General features: G+C 41.9%; 1 protein-coding gene across 2 annotated transcripts in view; it reads right to left on the reverse strand.

The window, feature by feature from the left end:
* elavl4 (ELAV like neuron-specific RNA binding protein 4) overlaps positions 1–11493 on the reverse strand; it is a gene marked incomplete at both ends in the record, with an annotated part of 83842 nt that extends 72349 nt beyond the window's left edge. Inside the window, 2 exons of one of the 2 annotated variants that reach the window (XM_080506701.1) lie at positions 10619–10759; positions 11446–11493. In XM_080506701.1, coding sequence (XP_080362827.1) covers positions 10619–10759; positions 11446–11493 — 189 coding nt within the window. The remainder of the gene's footprint in view (positions 1–10618; positions 10760–11445) is intronic. The other variant, XM_080506702.1, reaches the window with a different exon arrangement.
* Between the last annotated feature and the right edge of the window lie 1708 nt (positions 11494–13201).

Genomic DNA, 13201 nt, shown 5'->3' on the forward strand with positions numbered 1-13201 from the left:
ACTACTCTTTTTTTTTTTTTTTTTTTTAATGGCATTTCCATTTTGTTGGGCTTTGCACAAAAAGTGCATTGCATTGATTGGATGCATTATTTGGCTTTTCAGATGATGACTGATACTAAATAGTTTTTGAGGGAGGTAAATTATATTTCTTTCCTCCTCCTGTAACATTTTGAAAGTTAAAAAGCTTTCATGGCTGTAACCCAGCAGGGCCAGCAGTGCTGTCAGCAGTGTGAAATTCCATCTCACTTATTGGCTCTGGCTCATATCCATAAACACACAACTAAAGCACAATTGATTACAAACATACACAAATATGCACCTACCATACACTGCACTGGCGAAAACACAATCTATTTTGCACACAATGGCCACTATTAATTTATGGACCTTAGAAGTCTGTCATCCCAACCTGCGATTTCTGAAAGCAGAGAGCTGGATAATTGTCATGAACTCCTTCTGCCCTCCATTCTGCCCAGCTTCTCCTCCCTAAACCCCTCCCAGTCACAGACGCTAATGGATTAACTGCAGCCTGTGTTGGTCCTTTTATTCACTCTGGCTCAGTTGCACACACTCAAGAAACTGCCACACCCTGAAAAAAAGCTGTCTGTGTTGCACTGTAGGGTTTGAACTATTGAATCGGGCACAGTACTGCAGGAACACGCAACAAAACCTTGTCGCAGCCAACACACTGTGTTCACTTCACAATTGTGAAGAATAGTGTGCACGGTATGCCAGGTTTGGTTTGAATATGCAGCGTGTAGACAGTGATAATTGTGGATGCTCTCGGTTTGAGGCTTGTTAACTGTCAGACGCAGTGTCTCAACACCTGCCTTATGTTTCACTCTGCATAATGAACCTTCTATTTAAAGGGGGGGAAGTGAAGATGCCAGCTGAGGTGTTACCTCAAAGTGCTAGAAGAAAATACCCCGAAGCAAAAGTTTTGTTTAGAAGAAGAAAAAAAAAACCACAACAAAAACATTACTGCAAACGAGGACACAATTTTAAACAAAATGATCACCACGACGACTACACATTGTGTCAGCAAAACTGTAATTGAAGACAATACAGCATCTTATCACAGTCAGAATTCCTTTGGCCTTGTTAATTTCAATTAAAAATATCACATAACTCGGTGGTCGATGCAGGAAAGAAAATGGTGTAATAGCTTTAATAGCACTGCACAGGCGTCACAGTATGCTGTGGTTTGCTTGGGCTCTTTTTTGATTTGCCCTTGAAGGATAGATGTAGTAGCTCTATTGAAGTTCTGGAAGAAGGAGCATCTTGCTGTGCTACTCAGGCTGATGACTGCATTTTTGCTGGCAGGTGTCCACCAGCTGCCGGTAACAATCAACAAATGAGAATCGCAGCCTTCAACTCACTCGTCTCCCTGAACTCGGTCTCGCTGTATCGAAGACGCCACACAGCTATTAGCACAATCACGTGTGCCACAATGGACAGGTTGGATCCAAATGACTTTCACAGCGTTCAGAACAAGGGGTTTATATTATATATATTTTCTTTTTACTTTATTTTTTCTGAGTGTGTTGGGTGGGATGGGCTGGGCGGCAAGGTACGAAATACACAGACATGCATTGCTTTTGTACATTCGCACAAATTGCCAGTCTTATCCATCCTCACAAGCAGAGCTCTGCACTTTTGTAGTTTAGTCATGAAGGAAAGGGCAGTTGGTTGTAGTTTGATTAACAAAAGGTCCACCAAAGAAAAGCGAGGAAGACATAGCCAATACAACAGCAATTTAATCAAACCACAGAAAAATGAATGTCATTTCAGAATGTGCTCACAGCCAGTTAAATGAAGGGAGTTCAGCTGAGAAAAAAAATAAATAAATCATGTGGTTGAGAAAATTCTATGATGAAAATACATTAGTTTGGATCCCTAAATGAACGCTGCTGGACTTTCTAAGTGAAGTTTGCACGTCTTCCTTGTGCCTTACTAGTAATCTTCTGTTGTTCTTGCTAACTTGCACTAACCAAAATCATTCTTGTTAGGTTAATTGATGACAATAAGGGGCCGTCCACACGAGAACGTCGGTTCACATAAACGAGCCATTCTTGGCCGATCATCCACGCGAGGCGGCGTATTAGAAACCTGAAAACTGTTTTTTTATTTTTTTAACATGGGTTCAAGAGTGGACAAATTCTACAACCCCGGCTCAGCTGTGAGGTGTGGACAGCAAAGACAATCATCTGTGGAAAAACGATAATGTCATCACCCCCTACGGCGGGCCGCCATGTCACCTAATTACCACAACAATCGCGGACTACAAGCCTTAGTCAAGCTGCGGAAGTTGTTGACGTGTTCATAGTGACGTTTTTGAGAACTCCAGGAAGAAAAAAGATCAAATTTGGCTCGTGTGGATGTGGCCTAAGTTGCCTGTCAGTGTAGGTTTACAAATGCGAAAATGATGATCTGTCTGTATTTTCCCTGTGATGGATTGGCAACATCTCCCGGAAGTACCCTGACCTTTACTCAGTGTTGGCTGTGCTGTAGTTGCCTGCGACCCTAACATGAATAAAGCTGTTGATTGATGATCACTGAAACATATTTTGAGAGCGTGATTGAGATGCCGTGTGTCTTTTGAACTCATAACGGCATCCTTACCTCAGCCCTTACTTCATACCATAATCGAACAGCTTGCTCAAAATTTTAAACACAGGAACACACATTTCCGGTTCATAGAGTTGCAGGCGTCTTGCTGACATACTGACTATAAGGACGAAAACATGTCATGATAATTATTGACAGGGTTATCGAGGGAGATGCTGCTCAGTGCTTTGAAGTTATCACTGCAGTGTTGATTGTGAAAAAGGGAAAACAATTGACTGCTTGAATAATCTAACAACTAAACCATATAATACAAAAAGCTGTTTTCACAGCACCCATACATACATCCCTTGACGCAAACATGTTTACTCGGTATGTCCTACATTAAGTAATTTGTTTTGAGGAAGAATGTAACTAATTTAGTCTGAGCTTTTGCAGTAAGGTCTTCTTCACTCTGTGTCAGTGGGCATAATACAGAGTCAGCTTAACCCCTGCCAGTATCACTCTCCTTGATAGAAACTCCTTAGATCAGAAATGGATTCTTCATGCTTATCCCAGAAAAAAAAGCTGCATTTGTCACAGTCAATTTCTTCAACTTTAACTCAAAGCTGTTTGGTATGACTGGAGCTTTGTAACTGCAGAAATGTGACAAAGGGGCTATTTGAGAGCTCAGGCTGAATCCTGTGTCTCTATCTGTACAATTGCGAGCGAGTGCTTGTTCAGTCACTATGTAAACTCTTGCAGAGACACGCTCTTTTTGTGTAGGTTTTACTCTGAATACTGTTAGACGAGTACTTTTTCTGTGCTCTGAATAATTGACTTTTGTATAAGGGGACTCACAGCAAGAAAACTGCGCAGAACATACGAAAAGACACTTGATATATAGCAAGAATGAAAAATAAGGGTTCGTATCATACGCACTGATCAAACACAGTGATAATGGTCCTCAAGGTCTTTTGGGCTGTCGCATAACACTGATGAAAGAAGCTTTGTGTAGGTGCCCAGAAAGGCTTAGATATGCATTCACTGTTGAGTCTGGCATGTGTTCTGGCACTGAGAGAGTATTCTCAACAGGACTCTGGTGGATTAGTGTCCATTTGGACAACAGAGTGGCCCGCAGCTTGGGGTGACATTCAACTTCAGCAGGCCAGCAGCTCTCATACTGATATTAAAGTTTAGTCTTGCTGGTTAACTGTCAGTGACGAATAGTGATAAATACAAGTTATATACCAGGTGAACTGAAATAGCTAAACATCTTTGCATTTTCTGTTGATGTTGTGTCTTTTCATCTAAAGCGAGGGAGTGGCATGAGTTGGTGGAACCACTGCAGTGGCGTGGGTCAGTGGATCTTGGGGTTTAGTGGAGGGTTTTGGGGGCTCCGAGGACAGCAGCACGTTTTGTGTTTGATCCCAGTCGGGGTACATCCATGCTCACAGGGCAACTGCTGTGGTCCATCTGGTGGCGGCTTTCATCACAACACACACACACAAACACACACACACACACACACACACACACACACACACACACACACACACACACACACACACACACACACACACACACACACACACACACACACACACACACACACGCACACGTTTGAGTGCTTTCTTATTCATATTCTCTCTTTTCTCAACAATCCGTCCTAATTTCTTCTTTTACCGGAATAAAACGGTGAAAATGTCATGGCGTCTGAAGCCTTATAAAAAGTCTCAAACTATCAGGTCTGCATAAATGACTGCACTGTGGGTTTTAATCAGGAATAACCTTTCAGAAATTGGACACATCCAGAGTCCTTCATGAGACCGGCCATCGGCACTGTGGACCAAAACATGCCCACGCCGCACAAATCTAGCTTTCCAAATGTCACTTCATGCTTAAATGCCCTCATGCTTGAAGAAAAAACAAGTGTGCACTACAGAAGAACCCCCCCCTCCCCTCGACCAACTGTGCTTCATTTTAAAGGACTTCATGTGGAGACATGTTTGAGTCATTTTGTGTATGTAAAACATTTAGCTGATTTAAGTGAGGATATTTGTATCGAGACGAAATCAAGAAAGCATCAGTAACTTTTAAATAACTGTAATTTAGATTATGTAAAAACACCGTAATACAATTCTGTAAAAACAGGTCAACAGTAACTTTCAAAGAAAAAAACAAGGTGAACTATGTGTGTAGCTAAGTGAGAGACGAACACTGAATGAACTACCTTTTCAACAAAATTATTTACAGCACAATCAATCAATTTATAAAGCATCATAGACATAATCCAGCCCAAAGTGTTTTACGTGTTCAAAACAGAGCCCATCTCATTCTCACGGTTTCCCCTCATCCCTCTATACCTTCACGGAAGAGCAACGCGACAAATGAGAGAAATAAGGCCAAACAATTCAACTGACCACAGGGATTTTATCCGTAATATTAATTTAGTTTCCTTTTTCACAAGCAAATCAAATCCCCCCCCCAAAAAAAAATGAACAAATAAAATGAAAATACAATACTGAAACTTCAGTGGTCACTTCTCTGTGCTAATGTACGAGTCAGCTTGACATTTATTCATGATGACAGCAGATACTTTTACCCCATCCCCGGCAATTAGCAAATCAATAAAAACACATTGGCTTTGGAACTATCAATTCTGAGAGCAGGTTAAAAAAAAAAGGTGTTGTTTATCAAGATGCCAGGATCCCAGACGCAGACAATCACTCAAGTATCGGCAGCGTTTGTCAGCTCAGCATCAACAGGCACTTAGCTGTCAGCAATACGACGCCATCTCCTCACATCACTGCTCTTAAAATGACTGCCGCGTATTAATCGGTCAGGAGTTCTCACCTTCTATTTTGGAACCAAAAAAAAAAAAAAAACGAGAAAAAAAACGTGATTTAATGTCATTTTTGGTGTCCAAAGAATTTGTTTGCATTATCAGTTAATGTCTACTGTTCACGGCTGAGCTGCAGCTTCCTGGCTGAGATTATCGCAGGTAGAGGCAGGTCAGTGAAACGCTCACACCCGGCTAATACTGCTTTTGTCAAGGTTTGTAAAGCTGACATATCCATAGTGCATTTTAATGCTTTATAATTGAAACCGTAACGCTGAGGGCTTCAGTACACACGGGCGTGTGCAAAACTCCTGATGGGAAACACACACACACACACACACACACACACACACACACACACACACGCCAAACTATTCTATCGTGGCCAAAAATTGACATTTGATTTACTCGTAAAAACATTTCACTAACAAATATTAGTCGAAAACTTGATCTACTTTTCCATTTTAATCGCTGTTAAATAATGAAATATGACGAAACACCAGATCTCAAAAGTACTAAAAGTACTTTCCAGTTTTGTCCATTTCATTATTCTCCTCTTAAGTCAAATCAAATAATTGAAACTGGATGAGAAACATTGTCAAGGAGAGGAAGCAAATTTGTCTCTGAAATTAAATGTTTTCATAGTAACAAGCAGAAGAGCAGCCCTGGGAATGTTTTGGGAATTGAAGAAGAAAAATGAACAGCCAAAAGTGAGATTATTTTATTCCACCTATTGATCCGCATACATGTAACTACAGACCTGAGGTAAATCTCACAGCAAAAATCCCTGGCCCACTACAGATATGAAATCCACCAATCTGTGATAATTACGATGATGATGTGATTTAGTTATGTTAATCCATGTATTAAAAGATTTGTCAGCCAGTGTGGGAATAATAACAGGTTGACATCTTCAGCTGTGGTTCTCGCTAGTGGGTGTGACCCCCTTTGTTTACACTTGGGTTGCAGGGTTGAAGTTTTATCTTGACTTTGTAGTACTTGCTCAGTGTTTTATCTATTACTCTACACCGATAACTGATGACTATTAGAAAATCTGAACTTAAAATCTGTTTATATACAAGTACAAGTTTGGGTGATATTTGACTCGGTGTGACTCTTGGTGAAGCAAGTTGGTTTTTTTTTTTTTTTTTAGCGAGTGCAGCCATATCTTCCTTCATTATGTATTAACTACAAAGTTGATGAGAATTAAAAGCAAGTACTAACCACTTACCTAATAAAGCTAACGTGTGAATGAACAAACAATGAAAAGCCTCCTGAGCATACAGCTAACGTTTCAGTTTACAGAGCCACATAATAACGGAAACACGGAAAATGACGAAGAGAAACGGCACTTGTGTTCGTGTGTCTGTCAGAGAGAGAGCGAGAGAGAGTGAGTGTGTGTGTGTGTGTGTGTGTGTGTGTGTGTGTGTGTGTGTGTGTGTGTGTGTGTGTGTGTGTGTGTGTGTGTGTGTGTGTGTGTGTGTGTGTGTGTTTGTGAGCCTGCAGACACCTGCTCCATTCTGCAGTGATGGTTCCCAGCGGGACACAGGCTCAGCTGCTGATCACTAGGCCCTCCCTGCAGCACTAGTGGCCAACACACACACACACACACACACACACACACACACACACACACACACACACACACACACACACACACACACACACACACACACACACACACACACACACACACACACACACACACACACACACACAGGCAGTCCAACACATCTAAACCCTCAAAGCCACCCTCGCAGTACCTCTCTCTGTGTTTCTTGTAACTGACACACCACATGTGCTCATATCAAGCGCAAACATGACGTGAGGTACATATACATACATGCTTTCACACACACACACACACACACACAGGCAAGACAGTCTGTGTTCAACTGATGTCGCGTGTAAATACCACATGGAGTTGTGAGTTTCAAATATGCTATCCGGATGACATTGTTTCCTAGCATTTCTGGTTTTTCCACGTTTTGATGGCGAAAGTGCGATTCTGTCCAATGCACCGCATCCAACCACCGACCCGAATAGTTAGAGAAGAAACGAATAAAATAATGTCAAAAGAAGGCTTTCTTCTGTTTGTTTTTAAGGTTTTTAACGCTTCGAATACTAACAATGGTATTTTAGGCGTCGGGAAATCACTTATCGCTGAAAGAATGCACGATAACCACATTTGTTTTTGTCAATCATTTTGTTAATCAACTTCTATTGTATTTGTGGCATGATTGTTGTTGTTGATGCTGTATTTTGCACTTATCTCCATCTCTATTTCTTTTCTGTGAGCGTCTTTCTCCCTCTGTGACATCGTTCAGTCTGCTGCACCTGTTTGTGCCTCAATGACAGCAGGGTTGTGGAGCATAGACGAACTAATTTCCTGGATATAGAGAACACTGCAATCAAGGAAAGGGGAAATGCAGTGAGCAGCAGATGGAAGGAGCTAATCATTGTTATGAAATAGAGATGACCTCTAACTATATCCTCGCTGGTAATATACCATGGCTGCACACATTTGCCAGCGACTGTGTGTCTGCCACCCCTTTCTTTTCTGCTCTCTTTGTTTTTTTGTTGTTGGTGGAGATGATGAACGACTTCAAACAGGTTTGAAAAGGCAACCTTTTTTTTTTTTTTAAACGTTGAAACGGAAAAGATTAGAGTTGTCAAACAAAGCCTAGTGTCACATAGAGAACAGCAGCTGCCTGCAGTGGGTAATCAGCCGAGCTTTCTTCAAATTAACAGCATTCAGCTCTGAAGCACGGTGTACTACAGGTTTTTAGATGTGGGTCTCTGAAAATTAGGTCTCACTGACTGAACAACTGAGCAATTTGTTATTCAGTTTTTGTTCACGTTACCACAATTTTGCCCAATCTGCCTGGGATCGTCATTCTGGCCACCTTAATGTCGTAAATTAATACTGCAGATGCTCTTTCTCCACAGTGCAAATTTCAGTGACTGCCCCTCCGTGTGTTTGGTTTCTATCAGATTCAGATTTTCATTCTTTCATTGCTCGTTTTTTTTCCCCAATGTAGTGCTGTGCAGCTTGAACCACGAGCTGCATCACTGAAAACGCTTGCACACCCAGATGCACATTGAGCAAAAAATACACCCTCCAAAGAAACGACAAGTGATGACAAACTTTTCTGTGGTGCGTTGCATTGTTTGGGTTGTCTATTTATTAATTTATGAAAACACAGATTTAATATAATTATGAATCAAATATGAATACATTGTATTTTTTATAGTTATTAAAATACATTAACTAGATTTATGTAACAATTGTGTTTCATTCAATTATGACTGGATCTTCTTTAAAGCAACAGTGTTCTCATTAATGCGAAAAAAAATAATTCTCCTTTCCCAAAGCCAATTTAAAAAAAAAAAAAAATCGGGTAAAAATGCACTTAAAAATAATAAATACGATGCAGGTTTTGAGGCTTTACACACCAACGCCACTAGAATCTTCCAGCACATTTATCTAATGTATGCAAATGATCTTGCTGTGCCTAATGAAGGCACCATTAATCATTATAACGATGGTCTTTTTTAACCAGGGTAATCAAGCGTAGACAGACACACACACACACACACACACACACACACACACACACACCCTTCTGCGCTGCTAAGCTGAAACTATCCTTTCAAACAAATACACAAGCAGAAGACCTTCCAAACGTGCCCACACCCACATAAAGCAATATGCCTCATCACAATAACACAGTGATGATTAAAATAGTGTAATGAAGATTCCATAGTCACAAAGATTTATTTGAATTTTATTAAGTTTTTTTTTTATTATATAAATAGTGGTAATATTTGCTCTTGATGTTCCACCCAGGAATTTAGTTTTTACAGTAATTATCAAACGTTTAAAGACTGATCGAATGCCGACCATAACATTTCAAGATATTAATCATAATTATAAAATAGATTTGGCTAATTTGTTCGACAAGATCAAACAAATAATCATGGTCCAGCAACTTTATGCAAACAGCTGATAACACTGTTGTGAGTGTAAAAGTGCAGTGGGAAACACTGGGCTTTGTGCGGCGCAGAATATAACAACAAATCAGACAGACGCCTTTGAACTTGCACAAGAATTCAAAGAGTAAACGACAAAAAGATTTTTGAAGCCCAGTTCCGCATGGACGTTTTTTTTTCCCACTGCTTATCCTTGCTGTGCATTTGCATGCACTTGATGGAAACCCCTGGGTAAAGTCAGCAGCATGACAGTGGGTTATGAAGGCTTGCGGGAGGCTCTGGGGTGTGGATCTGAGCCAGTTTGAAGGGGAGCCGAACCAATGAAGAGCCCACAGCAGATTAGACACCCACAGCTTCATGTCGCTTTAATGCGACGAGTCAGGGATTTTCTTACAAGGCTTTTCCCTAAACGTTCAGGGTTTTCTCATGCCCCCTTTTCTATCATTTCCTTTTCCTTGAAGTAATCTTTTCTACGGAAATTGCATAGTAATGCTGATTTCGGTGCAGAAATGGGCCTGTCTATCTACAGGGTTCCTGCTGCCTTCATCTATGGTGACATGTGATATTGACTTCAATAGTTTCAAACAAGTCTTCTTTAAAAGAGATGAAAGAAAGAAAGAGAAAACATTTGTGCTTTAAAAAGTTTAGAAATTGTATAACTGCAAAGGCTTTTTAGCAACTATCCACACCACCCCCCCCCCAAAAAAAAAGTTATTTCAGAAAGTCAAAAGCAAACTGAAACACTACAGAATCTGTTAGAATTGACAAAAATCATGAAAGTTAAAAAATATTTTCAAAAATTACCAGTACAAACACGCTCACACACACACACACACACACACACACACACACACACACACACACACACACACACACACACACACACACACACACACACACACACACACACACACACACACCAAAACACCTCAAATTCCCTTGATAGCAGTCTGACTGGCAGAGGCTAAAGACAGAGTAGGCGTCTGTAATTGAACAAACATAACAACGTAAATATTTACTAATACTATCCATTGGGGATACATGCAGGTTCCCACAACTCGTGTGCTCTCTCTCTCTTTCTGCCCTTTCACTCTTTTCTTCTCACACACTCAGTTTTTTTTTTTCTTTTCACACTTCCTACTACGATCTTCTTTTTCCCCCTCAGTGCTTTGCCTGGTATTAGCTTTTCCTGTGTTCACTAAAGAAATGGACATAATGTTGGTCTTTCTATCCTCTTACCAAGGGTGACCTGTAGCCCATCTGGGCTGGCGGTGACAGGAGATCCCTGGGAAATAGCGGCGAGTGCGTCTCGGGGACGGAGCCCACGCCACTGGCTGCTAGTCCCGAGAGCTGCCCGTACCTCACCATCATCTTGAGATGCTGCTCACAGAACATACACACTCATACACAGGACATGGGGAGGAGAAGGGAGGAGAAAGAGACAGAGCGGAGGGGGGAAAGAGAGAGAGAGAGGGGGAAAGAAAGGGTGTAAGAGAAGGGAAGGAGAGCGGATAACAGCAGGCAGGAAGGACGGCGAGAATGGTAGAGGACAGAGGAGGGAGTCGGGGGATAAACATGAAGAAAGAGGGAGGTAGAGGGGAATTACAGAACACTTTGCTCCTGGACGAATCCATATGTGAACATACACACATTCGGGCAAACACACTTGCACTTACAGACATACTGTACAAGCACATGAAGGTGCACATAAAATTGTAGGACCAGGTGTGCCATTTCACAAGCAAGCTCGTGTGTGATGGTGTTGATAGCTGCCTTGGTTTTAATTATAATACGGGGGGGGGAAAAAGAATTAAAGCATTGGCTCTCGGTTTATTATTACAAGGCAGGATGAGTGTGAGAAGCGTAGCGGTCCCTTTTTCCTGTACCAGCGTTCGTGCTGGGAAATATAATGAACAGCCACTGTTATCAATCGTCCCCTCTGTCTTTTGGCTACGAGCATACAGAAGTGTACAGACACGCACGGACATACGAGAAACACGCATGACAGAATGGCTGGCAGCAGACATACACAGGTGAGGTGTAGAGAAGAAAGCAAATCTCTTTACCTCATTGCTCAACAAAGCGGCGTTGAGTGTTCGGCTTATTTCGAACATGTTCAGATTTGGTGCTTTTTTTTTTTTTTTTTTGTTGCTCTGTCCTTATATATTCAGGTTCTCTTCAGTTTCTTTTTGGCTTTCCCCTTTTCTCTGTCTTTTCGGTGGTCGGTTGTCAGTCCTGGGTGCGGCAAAAAAAAAAAGAAAGAAAGAAAGAAAGAAAGAAAAAAAATCTGTTGAAAAAAGATGGGGATAAAAATAAAAATCCTCTTTAATTTTCTGACTTTGGAGTAGTGAAATTTTAGTCCTCTATTTTCTCTGTCACTCTCTTCCGTCTGTCTGCTGATGCACTTCTGCTGGCTGTGGCTGTAGTGGCGGCGTTTGTGCCCAGGGTCTCCGCACCGGTCTGAGGAGTCAATATGCTGTCTTTTAAAATCTCCCCAGAGTCAGCACATTAAAACAGGCAGTCAGGCAGGCAATCGGTGGGTCGGGCTGGCAGGGCGGCTGTCTTCCTTATCTGCACCATGCACACTGGCTCACACAATATGCTCCGATCCTCACACTGCTCGCTAGCAGATTAGCCTGTCCCAAAACATAGCACTTACTTTAAACTCCCCTCCCTCCCTCTCGCTCGCTCGCTCTCTCTCTCTCTCTTTCTCTCTCTCTCCCCTCGCTCTCTCACTCTCTCTGTTGCTCCCCCTGGCTCTCCCTTTTGCTCTCCCTCCCACTGTCGCTCTGTCTCTCTCACTCCATCTCTCGCTTTGCATCACTCTCTCTCTCTGTCTCTCTCTCTCCCCCAATAGCTTACGCATTAAGGCAGCCTCAGTTCACTCTGCTACCACAAGGTGGGAAAACTGTTCTAGTGGCAGTGACACCATCATCGCACGCATCCTTTCTCTCTCCGTGCCACTCCTTTTAGATTTCTCTCTCTTCTCTTCTTGTTGAATATATGCTTTCAGTACGCAGATACAGATTGTGGGGGGGGACATTCACCCAAACAGGGGTTCCCACATTCTGGCAAGATTCAATTTGGAACCAGGGTGGATTTATAGTTCAGGAGTTGTGAGGATAGCAATTGCTGGATTTCTAATTAATTTTTCTTAAAACAAGTAACATATGTGGCTTCAATTTCGGTGGGAATGATTTCTTTCCAAAGGACATTTGGAAAGAAAAACCTTTATTTTGAGGTGTTTGTGAATTATACTAATGTAATAAAACGCACCCTCTCGAGAGACCTCGGCACAGTGGGAATTGAGGGTACGTCTCAGTAATATCAAATGCGGGGAAGACGCGCAGGTTGGGCTGATGCGAGCATCAAGGTCAGGTGGTTGTCCTTTTTCCTCAGCAGGGTGTGGCACAAAGATGACGAGGCAGCCAGTCACAGGCACGGCAGGAAATCCCAACTATAAAACAAACAAGCGCAACAAAAATGAGGGAAATACGCTGCATGTATGAATCACCCATCTTTTTGAATTTGGTAACACCTGAGAGGTTTCAACGTGTTTACTCACAGCATCTGCGTCTGAAACAAAATGATAATCGAGTAAACCTCTTGTATTGAGTGCCTGTCTTTGGGAAAATAATGAGGTATGTTATTAGGGTGATGCTGCTTAAGTGATTGGTATCTTCATCCTCCTCACTAATCGCATGTCGGTGGTGTCTCACTCATGGCTCCATCATCGTGGCACTGGATTTATTCCTAGTGCTTTAAATGTGCTTTTTGCTGTCTCGAATCAGAGCGGGGAGAGCGGCCAGTTAATAGCAGCCT

The sequence above is a fragment of the Blennius ocellaris genome, assembly GCF_963422515.1.
Source record: "Blennius ocellaris genome assembly, chromosome: 12".
In the NCBI taxonomy this organism is placed as follows: domain Eukaryota; kingdom Metazoa; phylum Chordata; class Actinopteri; order Blenniiformes; family Blenniidae; genus Blennius; species Blennius ocellaris.